Consider the following 26,667-nt stretch of genomic DNA (forward strand, 5'->3'; position numbering starts at 1 on the left):
AAAAAAAAAAAAAAAAAAAAAAAAAAAAAAAAAAAAAAAACCCTCAAGCATCATGCTTCCTAGCCCCACCCTCTGCATCGAGGACACTGAGTCTGTGTGCCCTGAAATGCACTCATTGAAGCTATGTGGAGACTAATGGTTATGTTTTATGCACTGCCAAAATGCTTGCAAGGTGCCTCACAAGGGCAACAGAAAACACTTTTGAAATTGGCTAACCTAAGTCCTGGTTATGTATTTCTTAATAATCTATTTCTTAATTTCAATGTTTGATTACTCAAAGCTTTGTCTCGTTATGTTCCCAAATATTCAAAAATGTCTCACTCCCTGCCTGCCTTGACTCATTCTGAACTCTATTTCGGCCATGAACAGCATTTCTTGTTAACAAAGAAGCACCTCCAGTGGGGAAAGACCTTTAAATTCAAAGTGAAAGGTAAATGCTTCATCTAGCATGTCCTGCTCTTGGTTCTTTGGGGTGAAGCCTGGCAGCTTTGTGGCATAGGCTGACATCATTTCCCAAGATCTGAACACAAGGGCTTGAACGCAGCCTTTTGATGAGCTGATAAAGTATCAACCTTCCACTCGAACCCATTCCTCAAAACTACAAGTGCCATGTGTGTGTCATAAGTTGTCAATACTTTAGTGTAAACTTGTTAACCTTCTCATTGTGAAATACCATCTGCTCACTACACAGAATACGACCAAACATCACAAACACTTTATTTGTGGTTACCAGTTATTTTTACAGAGAATAAAGAACTCATTAATTTGTAACACTGTACATTAAATTAAAATACAACCCACCCCTACATCAAAAATTATTTAAGTTGACCAAGATAAAAAACCGTCTCTAAAAGCTTATATACATTAGAAGTAGCAAAAATAATAATAAAGGAAGAGATTAGAAAACAGCCATCAAATTCAGACATCTAGAAGAATTCTCCAACATCTGCTCTCTTATCTCGGCATTTGCTTCGAGCTTTTGTTCGAGCTTTGAAAGCTGCAGAGTTATATAAATGCTGAAATAGAAAAGAAAAAATATACATGGATCAGTAAGACAAGATATTCTTATAAACAAGAGGAAACAAACTAGGGGGGAAATATAAAACTCTCTAAGGAACTAGAGAAGTAACAGGCACACATCATCCTACAATAAAGGGCATGAACATTTCGCTACACACATTTACCTAAATAAAAACCAAACACAAGAAAATGGTGCCAATCACTACTTCAAATTATGGACTCCTTCTAGAAAATAAGCCTGGCACTCCACTAAGTTATTGCTCAGTACAACAGAAACACGCAAATGTTCCCATCACCAGGCAGAATCAGAGCTTTAGTTCCTAGAACTCCTCTTCAATGTATTTAGTCCTAAGAAGCAAAAGGACTCGAAGACCTGAAGAGAAACCAGAGAAGCTGTACATTTTGTTTAAAAAACAAAAACCAAAAACCTACCCTTTCAAAACGAGAAATCTTCATGGTTTTAAGTGTTGCAGCATCAAGCATCACAGGGGGTCCAAGCTCAAATACATTGCGAAGGAATTCATTTGTCTGAAATGAAAGAAGTACGGCGTGTATCAAATATCTATTTCACTGCATACAGTGAGTCTGACTACAGAAGTGATATGGCTCTCTGAAATAAGAACCTGAGTGCCTTAAATCCTAGGACTATGTAACGTAAAACTGTACACTTTCATAGAGCACCAGTAATATTCCAGCAGACATTTACTGCTTTTTAATGCCTGGATGCATCCTGGATATCAAGTTAACTTCAAAAGCCACTCTAGTCCTATAATTCCACCCCACTCAATTAAAGCAAGGATGTCACTCACCTGCAAGTGGTACTGCATCCCTGATCCAAGAACCTCTTTAAACGTGTCATAGGTATGTTTTTTGACCCAGCTATCAATATACATGCGCTCAGGACCAAATTTAACAGTTTCTGTTGGAAAATCCCGTTCCTATACAACAGAGGAGCCAAAATTATCACATGTCCTAAAATGGCCCAAACACAATTCCTATTCTAAAAAACAGTGATATAAAGGAACAGTATTTGAAACTGATATTTCTTTATCCAAATGTGGTCAAGCGAGTAACTACTGTCTCAGAGCAAGAGGGAAGGAACCTCGTGGAACTGTATAAACTTGAAGACACAATTAAAACAACTAATAAATTGGGAACAAAGCCACAGTTTTAAGTATCCTAAAACTTCAAAGGACTTAAGAAATGTGAAGACAAGTTCAAGTGTTTCTATTGCTGTAGGATGATGGGAGAAGAGGAGGCTGCCAAAAGAAATGGCACAAGACAAGGCGCAAGCTGAGTGAACAGATGGACCTCTGGACTCTACGAGAGGAAGTACGTAAAGATAAGTAGGTTAACAGACACGGAAATGGGAGAGAACAACCAGGAGTTCCAAGAAACCTCAGTTCTAGGTTTATTAAGAAAACAAAGCCAGGTGCAGCAACGTATACCTATAATGCCCAAAAGGTTGAGGCAAGAAGACAAAGTTCAACGGCAACCTGGGTAAGATGTTAGAAGAGAAGGGAGAAGAGAGATGTGTTTTGGAGGCAGGGTGATTCTGCCACAGCACCACAGCTATTCTTAAGAAGCAAGGGAGCTGTAGCCCAAGAGAAATGGACATTGCCAGTGGACATCCAGCTCACTGCCACAGGGATCCACGAAACCTGAGGAGACATGTGCATTTCACAACGACCCAGTTCCTTTTCTCTAAGCACAGTAAGGAGAAGGAAGTGGAAGGAATATGAATTCCATCTAGGCTTACATAGCTTGTCACTTAACAAGCAATCTCTTTGAATCTCTTCTGTGGCCTACAAAATGAAGCCACCTATCAGTTATTACAGGTTTAAGAGAGAGCATGGTCTATGAAGTGACATCCTGGTAGTCAAAAAATATATTCTATATTCTTTCACCCTTTGTAGTTTCATGGAACATGTAGACCTCAGAGCTTACTCCCCAATCATTTCTGTAAACTCCTTCTAAACCCTTATCTCTTCCTCCTTCCTAAAGATAGCTAAGCCCCTCTGCTTCCTAACTCAGGGATCTGCATCTTTCCCTTCCTCTTCTCCCTCTTCCCCACTTCCTGTTTCACTGAGTACACACATGGAGTGTGCACATGGAGGCCAGAGGGCAACCAGTGTCAGTCCTCGCCCCATCTTCCACCTAGTTGAGATCAGGGTTTCTCATTGGTTGTATGCCACCGTGTACAACAGGCCCATGAGCTTCCACATTCTACTGTCTCTGTCCCATCTCAGTGTAGGACACTGGGACTATAGATATTTGCTAACCGTAGATTTTGGCGATTCAAATGCAGGTCCTCAAACTTGCAAGGCAGATGCTTTTACTCACTAAGCCATCTCCCCAACCCTCATTTATATTTTCAAACTATCATTTTTTTGATCCCTTTCACTAGCAGCTAACACAAAACAGAACAAAACTACTAGCTGTTTATACCACTCTAGCTGCCAGTTCTACCCCTCTTTAAGTCTTATAGCCATGCCTATTAACAGATATTGGGGACACATTTCTTCACCTTCCAAACCACTGACCTGGCTTTTCTCCCAATGCTTCATGGTCTAGCTTAAATCCTCATATACACATCAAGTCTTTTTTTTTTTTTTGGTTTTTTGAGACAGGGTTTCTCTGTGTAGTCCTGGCTGTCCTCGAACTCAGAAATCTGCCTGCCTCTACCTCTCAAGTGCTGTGATTAAAGGTGTGCGCCACCACCGCCTGGCTGATTAAGTCTTGAATGCTCATCTGTTCCACCCCAAGAAAAATAAACTCTTCTTACCAACCAACCAAAAGCAGTTAGGTCTTCAACTTCAAGAGACTGCCTCACCCATCCTAAAGAAAGCTCATCTCAACCAAGCAGACGAACCCAAAAGGCTCTGACTGCCATGTGGCCTTTGTAAGAGCCTAGGTCTTGTTATTTTGGATTTTTAGCACCCAGTCCTCCCACAGATCAGAGAAGCTTACAGGCAACATTATACCAAACCTTAAGAAGCACAGAGTGTCTTTGTCTCAGTCACAGAATTCTGATGTGAGACGTAAGGTAAGATGCTGCCAACCACAGACAGATCTCTATTTCTTGTCTCCAGTGTGGTATAAAATTCAGAGCTTCGCATCTGCTAAGGACACAGTCTCCATCCGGACAGTGGCTTCAGTCCTCCTAACCCTATAGTAAGTGCTTCTGCTTTGCAGGACTTCATCCCTGTACTGTTGTGGGTGGTAAAGGCCTGACATCAGGGAGGTCTCCATGCAAGCATTCACCAGCCCAGCCCAGCCTCTCAGACACAGCTTCACAAAGGAGTCAGCTCTTCCCTATACTGTTAAGACCCTGCTCTGGGGTTTAAATGAGGAAATAGCTTTGGGCTACAGTGAAAATCAAGTAACAAAACACAGGTGCTTGCTTGAGTCTCTCATTTCAGCAAGTTGCCGGCTGTGCTGTCACTGACGAGGCCTACCTCCACAGCCCTCAGAACATCTCTGAAGACAGACCGCTGCTTTCTCTTGTCCACTTTGGCACGGTGTTTATTTCCATCTGTAGCCAGAGCCCGGAGCATCTGGGTCAAAGAATCCATATCTTCATAAAAAAAGTCCTGACCAAGGAAACAGATTTTATTTCACTTATTTTTCATCTTTTACATCTTCTGAAATTGACAAAAAAAAAAATACCAGTTGTATAAAGCAACACAAATTTGCTGTTTATGGAGATTTGTGCACAAATAAACAGGCAGATATTATGCAAAAATTCTAACTACAAAATAACACTCTCCTTCTGAGTATAACTAGCGATCAAGCACAGGCTGTGCTGTGCTGTGCACATGACCTGGGTTTCTAAAGTTCCACAAGGCAGACGTGCCATCTGTTCTGGATACCTGATCACTCAGACAGTGGCCCTCAACACACAACCACTTCTATTTCAGAGGTGCAAGTTAATCACAGTGCTTTTTCAGATGATGTGATTTCTATTTATGGCCACTGTCTCTAATAAGTAGTAAGATGCAGCAAGAAACACAATTCAATAATTTAATTAAAGACAGCTAGCTACTTCAATCACTACTGGGGGAGGAGCTGATACAAACTTGAAATCAATGTGGTATTCTTGCTTTTAATCTTTTATTAATGTATCAACTTGATTTGAATGCTGGTATTTCTGATTTTCCTTAGCTCTTCTAATAAATTTTTCCAACATGCTCCAATTCAACCTAAGCCTCTCTTATATGCCACACCCACCAGTAAGGTATCTTATATATAATATATAATTAACTATTACATCAGACCAATGTTATAATATCTTTATATTTAAATACCAATAAAATTGATTGTATCCTAAGATGATACCATTTTACTTCTAAGAGTTCAAGGGCTGCTAATTTTCCACTCAAATTTTACCAATTTGTTTTCTTGGTTCTCTTACTTTTTAAAAAGAATATATGAAGTTTTCAAATCTGTGAAGACAAGTCAAATTTGAGGGATCCAATACACTATCTTAATTGGATCCAAGTACTGCAAACCAGTGCCAATGATCCTCAACTGTGGAAGACTGCACCTCCCAGGTCGCTGGCTTTGTCTGGAGACATTTTTGGTTGTCACATTAGGGAAAGTGATATTGTCATCTAGTGGGCAGACTCTAGCAAGGGATACAGCCAAATACCTACAGCGTACTAGAAGCCTTATCGAGCTCCTAACAGCGGCAGTGCCAAGGCTGAGAAATTCCAATACAGTCTATGCAATGATGAAACTCAATCTAAGGACAGCTGGGGAACCACTAAGCTCAACACACTATTATTAAGTCTTGGAAATGCAAATGCCTAACACAAAAGTTTCCATAAAGTAAACAAGCATAAAAAATAAAAAAAGAAAATACAATACACTCAACAAAGGCATCCAATAAACAGTATCAAAAGTCTACTTTATTTATTAGGATATAAAAACTGTACACTCTTGAACAAACAAAAAAAATGGGCTCTGGAGATATAAACCAGTCAGTCATCAGTCTGACACAATTTAAATAGGATAGAATTAAGGCAAAATGAAATTATAAGAAACTTCTGAATAGGCTTGGGGCAAAAAGTTTAACATCACTGAAAGCATTACTCCTGTATGAAAACATCAGCACAGTAAAAAATGAAGCAAGCTAGGATGAAGAGATGGCTCAGTGGTTAAGAGCACTGACTGCTCTTCCAGAAGTCCTGAGTTCAATTCCCAGAAACCACATGGTGGCTCACAACCATCTGTAATGGGAACTGATGCCCTCTTTTGGTGTGTTGGAAGACAGCTACAGTATATTCATATAAATAAAATAAATATTTAAAAAAAAAGAAAAAGAAAGGCAGCAAGCTGGGTCCTAGCCAGCTGACTAAACTCTATTAGATAAAAATTATAGCCCATTTTCGTATAATGGCAAACACCTGTCTAGAAAATCACCTGGAAAGCTTACACTGAAATACAATTTGATCCCTCCCCAATTCACAAGAGCTAAACATGATCTCTAAAATGGTTTTATCCTGCTCTACTTCAGCACAAAGACTTTCCCACTTCACTTTTGCCAAAGAACAGACATTTCACACTGGGTCAGTTTCCTATCTACAAAGGCAAGAAAGAATGCCAAGGTGCTCTTTTGAGACTGTAATTATCAGACTTAGCCCCAAGGAGCTGTTGTTGCTGATTTAACCTTCTGTTTCATTATATATTGTAGCATCTCCTCTGTGCAATCAGATGGAAAAGAACAGGGAGAACTGGGGAATACTACAAGCTGACCTGCTTCCCTGCTATCATGTTTTGAATCAGAACATCACAGGGCCTCTGCTATTTTATAATAGATGTTGCTGGAAAGAAGCCACTCTCAATCCAATCAACATCTAATATAAAAGGCTACCTCCCACTTACCTGACATAGTCACCATCATTTTTCCTCTTTAAAGAAGAGGACACTGAGAAATAGAAGCTCTCCAAGATCAACTAGGAAAGGTGGCAGGCAGGAAAGTGTCCAGGCAGCATGGCTCCAGAGGCCATTGCTTCCCATACAGATATACAGCAAGCACACAGTAAGCTAGTACAGTAATCAAAGGAGTAATAATTTCTACAATTTTAAATACTCACTAATAACTAACCAACTAATCTGCCAGTTAACAGGTTTAATCTTACATTCCTCTACTGGCTAGAAATGGCATTTTCCTTTAACCCTTTTTGGAATGCCTCTTAAAGGTGAAGTAATAATGTAGTTTTAGTTTAAATTATATTTTAAGTTTTATTCCTGTCTCCAAGGTTCAAGAAAGATTCACCACACTGTAATAACCAGGCTAACAGTCCCACAGAACAATTATGTTAGCAAAAAGTTCTGAGTAATTAAATACTTATTTGCTATAAGAATTATTTTAATTCTGCCTATGTAATTAATCAACCTGTTTTTTTCTGATTCTTAAAAAGGTTTTATTAGTATAATAATTATATATATTGATTTATTATATATATATGGTTTTATATAGTTACTTAAAAATCAACCTGTTTAGCAGGGCGTGGTGGCGCGCGCCTTTAATCCCAGCACTCGGGAGGCAGAGGCAGGTGGATTTCTGAGTTCGAGGTCAGCCTGGTCTACAAAGTGAGTTCCAGGACAGCCAGGGCTATACAGAGAAACCCTGTCTCGAAAAATCAAAAAATAAACAAACAAAACAAAACCAAAAAGACAACTGTTTTAACTAAATTTTTTGCAGTAGTAGGACCTTGGTTACACTTAGCAAGTGCTCTACCACAAAGCTGTACCTATAACCTTGATTTAATTAACTTTAAACACTATAACTGCCCACATGTAAAAGCTTATTAAAAAAAAAAAAAGGTTCTATTTCTAACCCAACTGATTGCTGTTTAGTGGTAACTACTTGCATCACACACTAAACATATCCAGATGTGTTACCCTGGCTAGCCTATACATTTTATTAAGTCAGAGAACAAAAAGTATTTGGGTAGTAAAACTTAAAATGTAATTTAAACTAAAACTACACTATTACTTCACCTTTAAAATGCTTTCCCTTTCTAGCCAGTAGAGAAATGCAAGATTAAACCTGAGACATCTAGTTTCCATATCTAGTTAAGAGTCATCAATTAACTCAGTAAAGTGAATTGATTGTTAAATTTGAGTCCAATTATTAAATCGAATAAACTGATTCCTTAGCTGCTCACAGTTTTAATTTACCTTCATTCTTAGCTGCTACCTTCCTAATGAAGGGGAGGGGGCTACCACCCCTTCACACAGGCTGAGTATTAAAGCCTAACCATTTGAGATTTGGTACAGTCTACAACATTCGCTGTTCTAAAACTTACGACTAACCACAGCTTCATCCTGCAAATACCGCCTTTCTCCTTAGGTTAAAACTCAAAGAGGATGGACCGCCCAGGAGGCCTCATGCTTACACAAAGAACTAGAGGCAACTGAGAAAAGCAGGAGAAATGGCCCTCCCCAACAGTCTACTCTGACACATATGTACCAGAAACATCATATATACTGGATTAAGAGTATCTATGGAATATAAATATACATGTATGCATTCAATAACAGTGAAAAAAGGAGGCCATGATATAAATATACTTGTATTTTTGAGGCAAATTTAGCCTGAATATGTCGAGGAACTTACTCACTCATCTATAGATCTACCTGCCTCTCCATAGTGCTGGGATTAAAGTTATATGCTATTAGGATTGGCTCAAGGCCATGAATTTGAAGAACAAGAAGGGGTGTATTCGAGGATTGGGAGGGAAAAATAAAGATAAATGTAATTATATTATAATCTCAAAAATAAATACTTTAAAAGCACTTATTAAGTAACCCAAGGTTGGAAATAACGTCTCCTATTTAGTTAATAATTTCCCACATATTTGGGTTTCCCTATGACTTTTTTCCCATTTGCTACTATGACAATAAGGAGTGACAGAAACCTTTGTCCTTTACTTGTATTTTATGTGTATGAGTGTTTGCCTCCATGTGTCTCTTTCCACCATATCTGTGCCTGGTGTCCTCAGATGCCAGAAGCCATGGATCCCCTAAGACTGGAGTTACAGATGGCAGGTAGTAGATAGGTACTAGGAATGAAACTCAGACCCTCTGAAAGAGTAAGTGCTCTTGACCTCAGCCATCCCTCCAGCCTGTTTCTCAATTTGAAATGCCAGCACATTGAATGAATTAGTATCTAGGAATAAACTGACCTTTCTAGTAGCAATAAAAATTATGAACAGGGTAAACAAATATCCAGTATGCCAAGATAAAATCCTAGAACAGAGGACTTCCAGTTCAAACTTAATGTAGTACCAGTATCAGGGTCAATTAGGACAGCGGGTCAGATATTTCTCATTTAAATACCCTAAGAGGCCCAGCCACAGTAATTAACACCTGCATATAGACAGTGGTTAGGCAAACAGAATCCAGAGCACTATCAAAAGCAATGCTAAAGAACAACAACAGAACTTTCTCTCACCCCAAACCTATGCTGACTGGTGGTTCATCTCTTTGTCTTAGATTATAAAACACCACATGCCTAAAGTCAAGTATTTGTGAGTAGAACAACATTCCCTTAACTTCAGTTCTACAGACAGCAAGAATGTTTCTACCAATCCTACACCAGATTATACTCTCAAAACCAATCACAAGTTCTCAGGTGACCAGCCAATAAATGTATTTATTATCCAATTCCTAATTTTGACAGTGACAATACAAAGGAAAAATGGTCCTCGTGTGTCTCCTTCTGCCAATTAGATACTCACACTCTCCATTCCTCTGGCCAATTCAAACAGAAGTGCCAAAGATTCGCCAGCAGCAATTCTCATGTTTACATCATCACAAGAAAGGAGGCTTGGAAGTTTATGGAAATGCCTAGAAAATAGTCATTACTTTATGAGTACAACCAGTTATGTTAACTAAATGGTTTTTGTTTTTTTGTTTTTTTTTTAAATGAAACTAAAGGGTTTAGAAAATTGGCTCAGTGGCTTAATAGCACTTGCTTCTGTTCTTGCAGAAGACTCAAATTTGGGTGCTAACACACACATCAGGCAACTCACAACTGCTTTTAACTCCAGTACCAGGGGATCTGATAACCTCTGCTGGCCTCTATGGGCACCAGCACTCAGGTGGTACACATACACACATGCAAGCACACACACATAAATAAAAATGAAAGTAGGTTGAAGAAAGGTAATAGCACTGGCTGCTCTTCCAGAGGACCCAGTAAAATTCCATGCACCTTCATGGTGATATTCAACCATCTCTAGTACTAGGGAATCCAAAACCCTCTTCTGGCCTCCAGGGAGAATGCACTCATATGGTGCACAGACATACATGCAGACACCCATATACATAAAATAATTAAAGAAATGTATATATAGAAAATAAAAATACATACAGCTCCAGCTTTTTCTTCACCTCATTGATTGGGCATATGGTCAGTAATAATGTCCACGCGAGAAGCGAGCTGATGTGAAGCACTGTATTAGGAGTGCTGCAAGTAACATTAGTGTCTTTCTCTTTAAGATAGGACTTGGTGAAGATATTTTCTAAGCATTCCAGAGTTGAATACAGCTCCTGAAAGAGAAATAATATGCAGTAAGACCAGGACTATCTTCAATTAAATAAAATAAAAGCACTAACTGGAATTAAAAATTATTCTGCTTACAGTGATGTCATCTGTGGCAATAAAACAGCAAACACCAAAGCAAGTTGCACACTACAAAATAAAAGATATTAATGACCATTAGATTCTTGTTATACATTTGCTTTTAAAATTCAACGTGAAACCTTTCTCAACGACTTCCCTCCCTAATTCCCACACATAGTGTAAGGAGATGGGAAAGGCGGAACAGGAAGCAGAGGAATGTCCGACAAGGAGATTTTAGACCGAGCGCTGATATCAAATATCAAGACAACTTTACAACAGGGATTGTTTCTCTTGCGTCTTCCTCTTTTGCTAACTCATGAAACTAGAAGGAATATTGCACAGATCAGCTTCCATGAAGCACAAAGCAGAAAGAAATCTAGTAAAGTTCAAGTGATTCTCAAACTCCCTCAAGTATCACACAGTCAGAGATCTGAAAGCATGCTCAAACCCTAAGACAGATTAACAACACTTCACAGGCTACCTCAAATGTCTGACATTTATCCAAATGTAGCTTTTCACGAGGACTTAACCCAACAAACACCAGTGGCATTTAAGCTCCAACCTACCTTAACAACCAATTATCTAGTACCTGGGTATGGTCTTTAATCCCAAAAGTAAACAATGTATTCAAATGGAAGACTTTAGAGCACAAAAGAGAATTTGTCTTAAACTGCTCACTGTTTTAAGACAGGAGAGTAAAGTACTAGTAAGATCCTACTACTTATGGCTTGGGTGTTGAGTCTGAACAGACCTGTAAATTTTAATCTCATACTTACAGTCTGCCTAGCCTGGATACTAGCTGCTCCATCACAAATTATTTTTTTTAGGATTGGTCCAAGAGTCTTTAAAATCTCTTCACTCTCAAATCCAGGGCCCAGCTGAATACAAAGAACAGATGCTACTGCTGCAGCCGCACGCTGCTCGTCACTCTTTCCTGGAAAAGCAGCGGAGAAGCAAGCAAGGCAGATTTTATTTTCAGTATCAAGTGAGTGAGTTTCCAAGGTAGTAGTTTATAAGGAAGCATCTTTATTTCTGAAACCCATACTGTATTCCAGGCTTAAAATGCTCAAATGCTAAAAACAGATAAACCTCAGTCAAACCACAGATAAACACACATAGCTTAATTTCTCCAATGTTCCAAATAGATTTGCTCATCTGTAGACAGAGTCTAGTATCCATCTTGAGGGATTATTTTATTGACTGCAAAGGCAAATGGTTCCTGTCAAGCTCTGCCTTCTAATTCCTTAAGGAACTCACACTAACAGGGCTGCTACAGTAACCCTAAGCATGACTTACCTAAGGGCATATGCAGAGTCCCTCTTCTGATTATTTTAACAAAATAAATGATTAAAGTAAAAGATCTTTCTACATAAAGATAAATTTAGATCATTTTTCAAAGACACACACAGTAGAAGGTTTGAGCAAATACTGAAATTAAAAAAAATTTTTTTTGAGATGGGGTGATCTCACTATGAGGCCTGGTGTCTCATTCCTGTTACTGAATTGCTCACATAAACTTCCAACCTGTCTTCCTGTTCATAGCAATGCTCAAGGTAGAGATCTGAGCCACTGCATCTACTGTGTTGTGGGTGCCAGGAACAAATCTGGGTCATTAAATTGTCTCAGCAACCAGTACACCTACTTAGCCTGGTTTGCTGAGATGACGTCTCTCACTGCCCTGGAGCCTGTTTTGCTTTACGAGGATTCTGAAGATGGCCTCAAGTTCTCAAGCTCGTAAAGCAAGCAACCCTTTCTCTTTATTCTTAGAAATGTCACCTTTTACAATAGGAATTCCAGAACTTCTACTACACAGCTATAAAACTCAAATATGCCAGAGATATTCTAAATATGATGTTATTTTAGAATATAACTGTTGTTTTACATGCAAGGGAAAATTGGGCTGGATTCTTATAATGCTTTCCCATGTTTAGAAAAACAAAGATGTCTTGCAAAAACCCTACTTTCAGTTGCTATATGATGCGCTCCTCCCTTCCCTATGTAACCTGAGAATGGCAAGAACCTCTTCTGAGTTAACAAAAAATGTCACTCTACCCTCCTTAAGATCTGTTTATTAGCAAAAGTTACTGTAAGAAGAGAGCCAATTCCTTGTTGGTTCTGCACAGGTCTGTCAAGGACTATGGCATTACCTTTTTTCAGACAGCGCTCAATGCTATCAGTTAAAGTCATTCTTCTCTCGAGAACAAACTCATACAGCACTTTTGAAGACAGTGCATTTTTAAGACCTTCAAGAGCTGCCTGTCTTGTCTTCGCACTATTGAAAACAAATTAAAAAGGAAGAACTAGTTAGAAGACTGCTATAACTAATGACTTCTAAAGACATGTGATCTCCGTGTCTGTAAACAAGCTCCAAGCATCTATCTTTCAATAATACACTTATATGATCTCAAAATAAGAGGTGCTTTTGCAGTGTTTTCTATCAGAGCACTTCTCTTTATTGGTAGCCACAACTCTAAATGACTGTGTAGTATTTTGTACTTTCAATGTATAAAACATTATGTGTAAGACATGCTATGTAGTACGTATCTTAAGTAAATTCGGCTTCAGACCACCCTACCCCTTTAAACCAGCACTTATTATTCCGTCCAACCAGTCTCAACTTCCTGAGCTCAAATGAGCCTCTCACCTGTCAGATCCTCAACCATCTGGGACCAAAGTCATAAAACACATCTACATCTACATGCTACATATTCATGCTACATCTTCTGGGTATCTTATTTCATCTGTTCAATTCTAAAGATACCATGAATAAAACTTACCTTTGACAGTTCTCATACCCATAACCAATTTAGTGGAGAAACAACTTAAAGCAGTTTGTCCTGGTAAGCTGAAGATCAACTTTTAGTACTATAAATTTCAACTACAAAAGTTAATATATGCTACTATGCTATAACAATGAATAATACAAACCAATTTAAATGCTGATAACATGCTACTACGCACACTAATTGGCCAAAGCAACATTACATCAGACAAAGTAAACAAATCCGAGCTTCAGAAAAACATACTGCTTTACCAGAGAAATGCACAAAGTACATACTAAAGTAAAAAGTACATACTAAAGTAACTGGTTAGAATCACCCAGAATGGAAAGCTTAAAACGCCTCTTACCTCTTATCAAGGGTTAGGTCAATTAATCCCTTCAACTTGTACTCTAAGTCTTCTTGAGTTCCTTCCTCATCAAGAACTTCTGGTCCTACAGAACAGAAACCAATACTGTAACAAAGCAGGGAAAATGTAGATTGGGAAAAGGAACACTATAGCTCACATACAAGAATCCCCACGTCATCTTTGTACGGCAAGCCACAGGTATACATTTAAAACTCCTACCGTCCTCCGCAAAACTGGAAGGATCGCTATAGCCGCTGCAGTGGCTCATTGTTTCAATGGATGCATCTTCATCACTGAAAGGTTGAACAGTCCGATGCGGGCCACCTATTAGGAAAAGGAAAGAGATGAGTTCTCTTTGATATATATATATATAGCAAATTCCCTTTTTTTTTTTTTTTTTTTTTTTTTTTTGGTTTTTTGAGACAGGGTTTCTCTGTATAGCCCTGGCTGTCCTGGAACTCACTTTGTAGACCAGGCTGGCCTCGAACTCAGAAATCCGCCTGCCTCTGCCTCCCCAGTGCTGGGATTAAAGGTGTCTGCCACCACGCCCGGCTAGCAAATTCTTAACTTGGAAATGATCTTACTTAAAAGTGATCTTGTAATAAGGTCAAACTTTTTGTAAAGAGACAATTAAATTGCAAAAGAAGATATGTAACATTCCTAAAATAAGTTGATTCATCAAGTCTGTACTACAGAAGGTCAACTATTTACAGTATGAAGCAACTGCAGAAACGTACCAATCATCAACAGTGAGAACTAGCTTTAGTAAGCAGTAACCAGTAAGTAAATAGCCTCTTGTTCAGGAGTCTTATTTTAAAGGCAAGTGCCAAGTTCAAAAGGGGCAGGTTTTAAGGTAACAAAAGAATAGCAGAAGTTCTATATCTGATATGTTACCTGAGCTGGCATGGAATTCATTATGAAGACAAGGTTGGCCTTAAATTCACTGCAATCGCCACATGTCAAGCTCCTTAGTGCTCGGTTCACCAGGATGAACATGTGTGTGAGCTGTGGGTCCCTCCTTGAATTCCACCATGTTTGAGACAGTGTCAGTTTTAATATTTAAAAGTGTGTGTTAGCCGGGCAGTGGTGGCACATGCCTTTAATCCTAGCACTTGGGAGGCAGAGGCAGGAGGATCTCTGAGTTCAAGGCCAGCTTGGTCTACAGAGTGAGTTCCAGGACAGGCAGGGCTACACAGAGAAACCCTGTCTCAAAAAACCAAAAAGAAAAGAGAAAAAAAAAATACTGTATGGTAAACTGCAAAATTCTGGAATTCCCCTATCTCAAACTCTCTGTAGGAACACTAGGATTATAGATTTTTATACCATCCTGACTATACATGGGCTCCAGGAACTCCTATCTGCAAAAGCTGTTTAGCCATCTGCCAGTTAAAAAAAAAATTACCCTTTTAAAAAAAAGGAACTCAGGCTGTGGCTGTATAAACCTTTAATCCCAGTACTTGGAAGACAAAAAAGGCAAAGGTCTCTTGAGTTTGAGGCTGGCTACATAGGGGTGGTTCCAGGCCAGCCAGGTTTACACAGTGAGACTCTGTGAAGATTCCAACCATATCCTAGAGTTTAAAAATACCAATGCTATTACCAAAAATAATTTAACTAGCATATTTTCAGAATAAATTCATAATTGAGGGATTACACATTAACTTAAAAATTATGAAGTAGTGAATTACTTTGAGTCCTGAGCTAAAATGAGTCTCATATTCTGACCATAAAGTGACCTGGGCAGCCTGATTTACCTGCATTCAATTTCCTTGCATTAGTAAAAATCAAAGACTACATACATCAAATATCAATTCCTTATAATAACTAGTAACTTTAATATTATAGAGTACATTCTGCAGGAGATGCTAGGATTACCACCTGGACAGAATACAGAAAAATGAACATGAACTACACAACAGAAGTCAATCTCATTTACCCACCAATGTACCTAACCTCTTCCTTTGGCACCTATTATACAAAGGTTTCACCTACTACCTTTTATGCACAATCTATGTGCAATTTTACAGAAATAAATTTCAATACTAAGCATATCAAACACAATCACATCATACAGGAGTATAGAAAATAATGTGTCCTATACTACAATGTAGGAGTGTTCTACTAGTACATAAAGATGTCATTAAGTAGCATTATACAGTCATCTTACTATGTATAATATACTGATGTAACAGTGTATAGATGCAGACAATCGCTGCCAACCAATTCCCACCAAAGACTGGGCGAAAAGGTTAAGTATCAAAAGCCCATAAGTATATTAATTTCATCATGAAAAATTATAAAAAAATATAGATTAATGAGCATTATATTTGAATGCATATTTTTAGAACTTCAATTTCTCCAGAAATATTTTAATGTATAATTATTAACACTTCTGTACACACATCATCATGATTAATACTTAAACTTTAGGTATGAATAAAAATCAAATTCCTCAAAAAAATTAAGTTCCTGTATTTTTATTGTCATTATTACCTTACTTTTATTTACTTATTCCAGTTTGGGGCAACAGTCGGGCTCTGCAAGCCAATCTCACTATATAACCCAGATTAACCTTCAACTCCTGCCAATCTTCCTGCCACTCCAGCCTCTCAAATCCTAGGATTAATGGGTGTTAATTTTATTTTATTAAATCCTCTAAAATCAAGCCTGTTAGAGTTAGGCTTTAAATAAGTTGCTAAAACAACAACAACAACAACTACAAAAAAAAAAAAAACAACTCTATGCAGAGAAGTTGGCAAAACTTTAAGTGACCTTGAAATCTGCTTGCCTGATACCAAAGTAACTTGGATTAAAGTAGGAAAGCACAGAGAATAAGTGAGGCACCAATGCCAACATTTCTTAATCACTGTGCTAGGAAAAAATAAACACCAGCCTATTTCTGGATCTTTCCTCATGACAAATTATGCTAACAGCTGAGTATATTCTGAAGAATCTTACCATATTTACATACTAGCCAATGTAATTTTAAAACTGTTCATATGTGGCCTGTTTTGAAGATTATTTGTACACAACTTTAAGCTTCTGTCTCTTAACTAACTGGTTTGGTTTCTTCATGATTCCAGGAAGGGGTTTGAAAGGGCAAGGAATGACTGGCAGGACGCCTCAGCGGAAAAGGTGCTTGCTGCCAAGCCTGTCCGCCTGAGTTCATCAAGCCCTGGGATCCACACAGAAAATGTGTTCTGACTTCCCTATCCGTGTCTTGGTGTGTTCACATTCACGCACAAATAAGTAAAAGCACTTTTAAAGCAAGGAAATTCATCTTGTAAGAATGTCTAACATCTAGGTCAAGCTTACCTTGTAATCCTGACTTAATAACGAGCAGGCACTCTACATATGTGAAGTCCTCCTTATTTCTCAGAGGCTTACTATACAAACTTTTTTCCTTAAAAACCCTGTCTTTCATGCTAAATCTATGGCTTTACATCTGCTATTCCAGCAATCAGAAGTCTAAGACAAGAAGCTGCCTTTGTTTGAGAACAGCTGATGCTACAGTGAATTCCAGAGCAGGCTACAGATTGAGACTGTCATAATAAAAATGAGAAAAACAAAAAAGAAAACACAAAACATGAAAATCCACTCCTCAGGTCAGAACACTGCTGTGTAAACTTATCCACGCATGAGATCAATTTCCTTGGTTTCCTACAACTCTCCAATTACTTACAAAGAATATAAATAAAAATCCAAGACCCTAAGCAACAAACTGAAGGCTGTAGAGAGTCACTTAAATCAGATTTATTCTCCCTGTCATCCAAACTTCAATAGAAAAAGTGGTTTCTAAGTAAAACTTTTGCTAATTTCCTTTCGGACTCAACTATTTAGGAAGTAAAACACACGTGGCTAAAGTAGAAAATTACAGAAAAGCATTCTCATCCAGTCTCACTTGCTAGAGGTAGCTTTTATGGTAACAATATCAAAGCTTGCAGTTTCAACAACCAAATCAATTACTTTCCTTTTATAGATGCTTAAAGTGTTTACATTACATATGCTAAAATGCAGTGTTTAAACATGTATCTTTTCTATGAAAAAGAATTTAAAAGATAGCACTGATGCAGTCTGATGGCAGGTCAAATACACCTTGAGGCAAAATGTGTCTGTCCTAAGAAAAGAATAATACTTGTCAGGAAACTACAGAAAGGAAGGGTGTCTGTGAGGCGGAGACCTCTGTTAACATCTGTTTCCAAATTGTCAGTGTTTCTCCATTATTTTCATTTCATCTTTTTAAAAGGAAAACTTTAATAAGACTAGTAAGACTTTATGAAAGAACTCCGGTATTTATTCAGGAGGGAAAGCTTAAACAGAAGTAGCAGGGGCCTTGATTCAACCACAACTAGGTTACATGAACAGTATTTCATAACTTCACAGTGAATTTCACCACGCATTCAGGAGAAAGGGAAAAAATATCTAAAGATACATTTCTATTTATAATAGTTCATACCCAGCCAGTTATCACCTAATGCATGATCAAGAGCTTTCAGCTCTCCAGACCCTGGAGAAAAACTTTTGCATTGCCAGTCTCCAATATTTAACATGAAAACTGGTCATTCACTTTTCTAATATCATTCGAATGATCAAAGAGTAGCAGCTAGGTCAACAAATACCTCATGGCTATTATCTTGGTGTGGAACGACTGGGGGCATTCCAATATTCAACTCCATAAATCATAACAATTACTTAGTGAGATGACTACCCATTTCAATACTACTCGACTTATGTCTTGTGTGCAGTCTTGTAGAAGGGACCTTCGGTTGCAATCATTTTTTTTTTCTTAGCCATATGTTAAGAGAATCGTACATTCAGTTCAGCAATTAACCATCCAGAAAAAGCTTAGTCTTAGCATGGAAGGGGAAAAAAAAACAACTTATCCCTAACTTTCCAGCCAATTGCAACCTCGGCTTCTCACCCCTCTATCACTGCATGGAACCTATAGAATGCAGCACAAAGGAGAACGCGGTCGCCTAGGCTGGCAGCACAAGGGCTGCGGGGGCTCCCGGTTTCTGCAGGCTCCGGGTTAGGAGTGGAAGCCACGCTAAGGGTGGGGCGGTGGCCATGGCTTCCGACGCCTCCACCCGGCCTTAGAGGACCTGCGAGACGCGCAGGAAAGCAGCGGGATGGAAGCCACTCGTGCCTCTGCGTCACCCTGGCCCCATCACGCAAAGCTCAGGCCTCGTGACGCAAAAGCCGGTCCAAGCCCGCTGGACGTTTGACACTCCCGAGAACTCCATGTTGGAGGGAGAGCCACAGGCAGCGCGCAACAGCGGCAAGCCACCAGCGCTCCGCCCCATCTCTAGCTCGATAAAGAACCGGACAGCAGGCAGCGACGTCTAGGAAGAACGCCAAGTCCTGGTCACCCTTATTCTGACTCTCCCTCCAGCCCAAGGTCCCACTTCTCCCCGCCCCCAGGGCCGGAGCTCCAGCACTGCTCCCGCGTGCCAGCTCAAGAAGCGCGAGTCCCAGGGCATGATGGGAACTGCAGTTCAGCCGTACCACGCGCTATGCAGACTTGGGCGTCCGAAGCGAAGACCGAACTACAAGTCCCACCGCGCCCCAGGCCGGAGTCTCCCGTTCGGCCGGCCAGCCGGCTCCCGGGCGTGGGGACACCCCTCACCTGCCGTGGCCGCCGACGTCGCTGCCCCGGAGCCGCCGCCACCCCCGCCACCGCGGTGGGGAGCGTTCCGCTTCTTGTTCTTCGGCATCGTGGGCCGCCCGGTGCCGCCTACACTTGGAGCTCAGCGAGGATCAGCCGATGGAGCTGCACTGTCTACTCGTGCGTCTGTGCGGCGGGCGGCTGAGAGGCGAGTCTCGGGCTAACAAGAGAGGCGAGGAGCGGCGCGGGTGAGAAGCGGCAGCAGCAGCAGCAGAAATCCCCGTGAAGAGCTGCGAGCGGAAACGATACATGTTTCTCTCTAGCGCGGGAGCGAAGGCGGGGTGGCCAGACCACGACGCCTTAAGTAGCCAGACGGTGGCTTGTCGTCACCATGCGTGGGCGGGCCTCCATCGCTCGCTGGCCAATCGCTGCAGATCTCCCCACCGCGGCGTCCACTGGGGCGGTGCCTGCATTCGGACTCCCATTCCCAGAGCCTCAGTCTGCGCTCGGTGCCTGGGCTGCCATGCCTTAGGGCCGCGTGGAGCTTTGGGAGATGTAGTTAGCGAGAGGGCGCGGCCTTCTCCGGGCTCCTCCCAGTCCGATTGCGTCGTGACCTCGTCCCAACGAGGCGTCCGCCCTGGAATTCACCCGGGTAGTCACCGCGATGAGCCATGCGGCAGTTATGCAGCTTGATGAACGTCAGCTTGATGAACGTCAGCTTGTAAGATCACGTGTAACAACCTTTCCCCTGCTAATATGAGGCCCCTGTCCAAGCACAACCATACACTCCTGTGGGTTCAGGGACGTGGGCTCCCCACCGTCTAAAAAAAGTGTGCTTTCAGCTACTTCAACTTGTATTGTTCGTGGATCTCATATTCTAGACTAATATCTCAAATAACGAGACTGATGATTCAGTCTCAGATTTTCTTACAAAGATGTGGCCTTGATTCCACCTGCCAGTTTGGAGGTCAGTTTGGGATAAGGGTTTATGAGAAGTTCGCAGCTGGCAAAACATACATGAGTTATATCAACAGTCACAAAGGGGTTTATTTTCTCAAGGTGCTCCTGTTGATCTGTTTTCCGTGTCGCAACACCCAGTCCTGTTTTCAGGAGCTGCTAGTAGGTTCCTATACTGTCCATATGACAGAACAAACTCACTGACTCGTGCAAGTGACTCACTCCACCTCTCACCTCGGCTTCATTCTATTTCAAGTGACGATAGTAAGTCTTTCTCCATCGTAATGTCCCTCTTGTACCTTAAGCCAACTTAAATTTTTCTCTCCTTTACTGCCATACCTTAATAGTCAATATATTATCTTCCCCCATATTCTGTAATTTATTCACCATAATTTATTCAGTTTGTTCATAGTGTGTCCCCCCACTCCCCACAGCAATTGGTTTTAAAATGAAACGCAAGGCTGTATCTTGATCTCTAGCCATATGTAGCCTCAGTTAATACCAGGTCACCCACTTCCAATGTTTCATGCCCAGGAAGGCTGATTATTTACTCAAGTGTCTTGTTTGACTAATCCACCTACCTCACAGATCTGCCAGTCCTCCTAACCTAGCCTCTCTCACTGCTTTCCAGATATCTTGTTCTTCTCCTGAACTAAACTGGTCTTCGTTTCCAGTACAGGGCTCTTTTTGTTACTTTGACTTCATTGTTCATCTTGCTTCCTGTTCTTAAAATGAATGCCCTAACCACCACCCCCCATCTTCATCTTAAGAATTATCTCCGTCTATCAAGACCAGCTCAAACACTATCACCTTCACGAAGCTTCGTCCTCACAAGTCTTTGACTTTGTAACGCTCTGCTGCCACTCACTCTCCCTACAGATCGATCACAGATGGACTATTCACAAAGATTCGATTGGAAGAGCAACGTTCAAGTTTTGCTTTACTCTGTGTTCTCTTAAAGAACAAGTAAACTACACAGAGCATGGCTACCAAACAGGGACGCAGACATGCACACAGGCCCCCACTAGGTCCCTTGTGTCTGGACAGGCACACCTGAAATCTGACATGAAGTGAGGGTTCTCAGTAGGTGAGGCAAAGAGCTATACATGTTGACGACACTTTATAACCACAAGCTGAGTTCTCAAGATAAGTTGATATACAGAACAGTAACTTGCTGCTCTGTGAACCCCATCCCCCTGGTGTCATAGCGTCGAGACTTTGAAAATGGTGTTTTACCAGAGTTTGCGATGGGTGTGTTCTTTCTGTACCCACTCATGTGTACACAGGGGCTTTTCTTGGACAGCCTGTTCAGAGCCTACCATATCATACAGTGCTTGTTTTACATTCATTTGTGAATATTTCTATCATGTCATGAAATTATCCACTTCCTCAAGACAAAAATCCCTGTTTGCATCATCTCTCTATTCCTTATGGCAAATAAATAAATAAATAAATAAAAATTTTAAAAGCTCACAATTTATGCTCACAACTTAAACTCTAGAAATTACAAATCACCATCCGTGTGCGTGAGCTTTTTAGAGATAGCAGAAGTGTTAACCTTGTGTTCCACGTTGTCCAGCTGAACTTTGATTTAATGAGCCTTAATGAGCTGGCAGTCATCCGTTTCCCAGAATCCTCTGGTCCAGGTTTTCACTTAGGACCACCAACTGCTCAAGGACTGATACCCAGCCAGCAGAGGGCACCTTCTGCTGATTTCCCCTGCTGCTTGTTTTCAGTTGTTTTGACTGAATTTCTTCTCTAAAACCTCATTCTTCCCACTGAACTCCTTCTATAGTTCACATGAGATAGATGGGGGGTGGGGGAGAGAGAGAGAGAGAATATTTCAATAAAGAAGCTAGACAAAAAATATGATTTTTTTTGACCACTTCCAACTTGAATTTCCTTGGGCATCACAATATTAAAACCTCACAAATAGACCTTGGGGTCAGAGTTCATCTCCAGCAGAGCAGTGCCTATGAGATGCCCAACATAATAATACTTGTCCAACGTTAGATACCTCAAGCTGGACATAGATTTGTACTTATATACTGCTGGCCTAGGAAGAGGTCCAGTTCTCCCAGAGCTCCAGGCTTGCTTTACCCTTTTATCTAGGAAAGAACGCCCATCCCAGCGACTTCTATCTACATTTTATTGGCAAAAATTGTGTCATTCTATGACTTCGGATTGCAGGACTTTACAAGACAAATGCCTGTGCTATGTCAGACAAATCTGAGGGTGTAAATAAAAGATAGGAGGAAGGCAACTGAGGAATGTCCATCTTATAAACCATGAGGCAAAGTTCTCCATGTTCTATCATTTAAGATCTTTTGCCATCTGGACATTATTCACTGCCTCTTATCTCTTAGTCATGGTGACATATGCTTTCATAAAACCTCCTGTGTGATAGGTAATGCCATAGTGGAAAAACTACTCAAATGTTGCACAAAATAAGTAATATTAGTCAGAATTGTGCATACTTGAAAAGAATTTTCACCTTCCATGGGGTCTCTGTTGGACACTTTACAAAATGTAGCACATATATATTCCTTGAAAGCATAAACATGAGTTTTTTTTTTTGAATGGCTTTAATTATAGCTCCTTGAGATTCTTTGCAAACTAATACGTAGAAATGTTTCCTTGCTCCTCCATCATATCTAGTTCTTTTTTTTATTTTTTTAGATTTGTTTGTTTATTTATTTATTTATTTATTTCATGTATGTGAGTACACTGTCACTGTCTTCAGACACACTAGAAGAGAGCATCAGATCTCCATTACAGATGGTTGTAAGCCACCATGTGGCTGCTGGGAATTGAACTCAGGACCTCTGGAAGAGCAGTCAGTGCTCTTAACTGCTGAGCCATCTCTCTGGCCTGGGATCTAGCTCTTAAAAAACAGATTTTATTTTTTTTGTTGTTGTTGTTGTTTTTGTTTTGTTTTTGTTTGTTTGTTTTTCGAGACAGGGTTTCTCTGTATAGCCCTGGCTGNCCTGGAACTCACTTTGTAGACCCGGCTGGCCTCGAACTCAGAAATCCGCCTGCCTCTGCCTCCCGAGTGCTGGGATTAAAGGCGTGNGCCACCACGCCCGGCTCAGATTTTATTTTTATTTTTATTTTCTTTGTGTGTGTGTGTGTGTGTGTGTGTGTGTATGTTACATGTATGTGGGTGCCTGAAGAGACCAGAAGAGGTTGTCAGATTCACCAGAACTAAGTTACAAGCTGCCAGACATGGGTGCTGGAAACTGAACTCTGGTCCTCTGTAAGAACAAGCAAACACTCCTAAACAGGACACCATCTCTGCAGACTCACAGGGCTTATGACTTGGGCCTCACACAGGAATGACATACAACTGCCCATCACTCCAGCCCCCTGTAATTCAGCTCTATTGGTCATCTTTACCGACTTAAAGCCACAAACTGGATTCTCCACTTAAGCCTTGTGCAACAGCTCCTGTCTGCCTAGTGTAATCATCCTGAGCTGCCCACAGTTGCCCTTCAGATCTCAGCTGAAATGACAACTCCCAGAAGAAAGCTTCCCACTCTCCCTCCAAAAGGAGCAGCCATGCTCCCCACCCCAACCCGTACCACTCAGACTAACGTATTCAACCAAAGTGCCCCTCAGTACTTCTCAATTCAGTTTTCTCTCTCCACTTACTAGAACGTTGGAAAAGATAAAATCTGTTGTTTAACACAGGGTCTTGCTTTGCAGCCCGGAAAGGCCTAGATTTTGCAGAGCAGCCCAGACTCAACATGTTTGTAACTCTGCTTCCCCGGCACTGGCCTTCTGACACTCAGCTTAAGTTCAGTACTGAGACAGTCTATGGAACTTAGTACATATTTAGTTAATCTGACTGCACAGATAGGGAAATAATTGAACATCACCTCTTTGTCTAGAACATCACCCACAATCTCTCCTTCATCTGTTAAGTCATAGCCTTTGCCCCCATCCCAGCTTATCTGATTAAATATCTTCAGTTTTTTCACATGTGCTCTGGAATATTAGTTATATACACTGTAATTTTTTATTGTTTATCTCCACATCAGAGATAAGGTCCTTGTGTATAAAGCCAAGTTGATAATTTCTGTAGCCCACACCAGGTCTTTACAGATACATACATACAACTTTGTGTAAGTAAGAAAAAAAAAGATGGCAGACTTGAAGATTGGTAATTGGTAGGAATTTACCCCCTGCTGAACCCTCCATCAAGGAAAGGGGGATGGTCATAGTGCAAGCACATGCTTGTTATGATGAATACCTAGGTGAATGTACTATGTGTCTGAATGGTTTCCTCAACAGCAAAGGAACAGGTGGACGTGGAACTTAAAATAAACCAAAAGTCCACAGTGTTGGCCTGAAAAGATGGTTCAGACAGAGGAGTGCTTGCCACACTAATACAGGGCCCTGAATTTCTTTCTCAGAACCCACATTTTAAGTGGAGGGGGGGGGGAGTCAAAGATGGCGGTGCTCTTGTCTCAAGGCTAAAGATGCAGAGAGAGGCAGAGGCCTTGGCCTCGGTGGCCAACCAATGCTAACTTACTTGACAAGTTTGAGTACAGTAAAAGACTTGTTTCAAAAGTAAAACAGACATGTGGCTCCTGAGGAATGACACCCAAAGCTGTCCTCTGGCTTTCATGTGTGTGCACACATACGCACATGCATACACACACATACAGAAGTTATTCACACATCTTATGTAATTCTTACAACAACTGAATTGAAGAACGTTTAGTTTTACCCATCTTATAGAAGAAAAAGAAATGGGCTCACAGGGGGTTTCCAGCTTCACCAAGGTCATTTCAACAAGACACCACTGGGAAATGATGAGGCTACACCTAACTCCCTGGGCCACCTGCTTCCAAGGTTGTGGCCGGCCAAGCTTTGCCACATGGGAAGCTGATTACGTCAGAGTCATGCCTTATGTATGCAGTCCTCCTGCAAAGGTTCATTTGGGCAACATCTCCCTTGTAGGACCTTTTGTTCAGTGGTCTTTCACTTCCAATGCCATTCTACAGTCCCTATAGGTGACTAATGATTTCATTGCAAATTTAGATCACTCAGATTATCTCTTAATATTATAGCATAACTTCATTATCAAAGAATATTATTCAAACAAGTTTTAAGTGAATTGCCACCTGTAATAATCTAGGTTGTATGGTTTTCTTAATATGTTTGCAATTTCTGTCTCATTGCCAAGAATGGTGATAATGCATTGTGCTAATAAATATGAGATTCCTGTTAAGCTTAAGAATGAGCATGATGTCAAATTTAGTTAAAACCCTCCTATCCTTAATATAGCATAGGAGACCTTGGGTATGGTTTTAGTTTCGAAGTTGCATCTTTCTCTAATAAAATTTCCAACAAAAGACTTAAGAATAATGTTCAAGTCTCCCCTAATACAAGAATGTTTCTCTCACACAGTTGCAGTATTGTCAATAAACAGGGAGACTGTGTTTGAAGAGTACTGTGTCCCATTAGTACTGAACAGTAAATCAATACCCATGACCTCAGACTGGAAAAGCTTTTCCATGGTAACAGCACACATGGAAATTATTCTTTAACAATTAAAGAATGTCATTCGATGTTTTTATTTGGCTAACTTTTGATGTTTCATACCAAATATAATGAAAACCAACTTCTTTCCGGAGCTCCCCATCCTACTTCCTGCAGCCATCTCTCTTCTCCAGCATGACCTATGTGGTAGGTACCACTAATCACTAGCTAAGCCGTGAGAAAACTGAAGTTGAAAAAGACTTGAGAGTTGATCTACTTCAAATTCCTCACCCAGGAAATGCTCTCATAGCACAGTTAAGATCTAGCACCATAGCTGTAGCTAGACAGTGGTGGCACACACCTTTAATCTCAGCACTCAGGAGGCAGAGGCTAGTAGATCTCTGAGTTTAGGGCCAACCTGGTCTACAGAGTGAGTTTCAAGAGGTCAAGCCAGAGCTAACAGAGAAATTCTGTCTTGAAAAAAAAAACCAAACCAAAGACTTAGAACTGTGTTAGAACTTAAGATGAAAGAGATGAAGGGACCTAGGTATTAGGCCCCATGTCGTACAAAGAATATACAACATGAGGTACCCATGGCTGGCCTTCCCTCTCAGTACTCTTCTCTCCTGACAAGCTTCCACCACCGATTCTCAGGACAAAACCAAAGAGATCTATATCTACACCAGAGATCCAGTGTGTTCTGAGCAGGTCACCCTAGCCCTGAGTGCTTCCATTTTCTTATGTGAAAAAAAATGAGTCAATAATCCCTGCTCCATTGTTGTCACTCTATTGTCATAAAACAATGAGATCATCAAAGTCTTTGTTACTTGCCAAG

The 26,667-nt window shown here is 40.5% G+C and overlaps 1 protein-coding gene across 1 annotated transcript; it reads right to left on the reverse strand.

The window, feature by feature from the left end:
• Positions 1–693: 693 nt before the first annotated feature.
• Positions 694–19,772, reverse strand: Ifrd1 (interferon related developmental regulator 1). The gene is made up of 12 exons (XM_021179179.2): positions 19,410–19,772; positions 14,006–14,110; positions 13,787–13,871; positions 12,805–12,929; positions 11,434–11,591; positions 10,676–10,726; positions 10,406–10,584; positions 9,771–9,879; positions 4,479–4,613; positions 1,830–1,958; positions 1,453–1,548; positions 694–1,016 (listed from the first exon to the last, which is right to left on the reverse strand). Exons 1-12 carry the CDS (start codon positions 19,495–19,497, stop codon positions 927–929), a joined length of 1,350 nt encoding a protein of 449 aa, XP_021034838.1. The 5' UTR covers positions 19,498–19,772; the 3' UTR covers positions 694–926.
• Between the last annotated feature and the right edge of the window lie 6,895 nt (positions 19,773–26,667).

This window comes from Mus caroli, chromosome 12 (genome assembly GCF_900094665.2).
Source record: "Mus caroli chromosome 12, CAROLI_EIJ_v1.1, whole genome shotgun sequence".
In the NCBI taxonomy this organism is placed as follows: domain Eukaryota; kingdom Metazoa; phylum Chordata; class Mammalia; order Rodentia; family Muridae; genus Mus; species Mus caroli.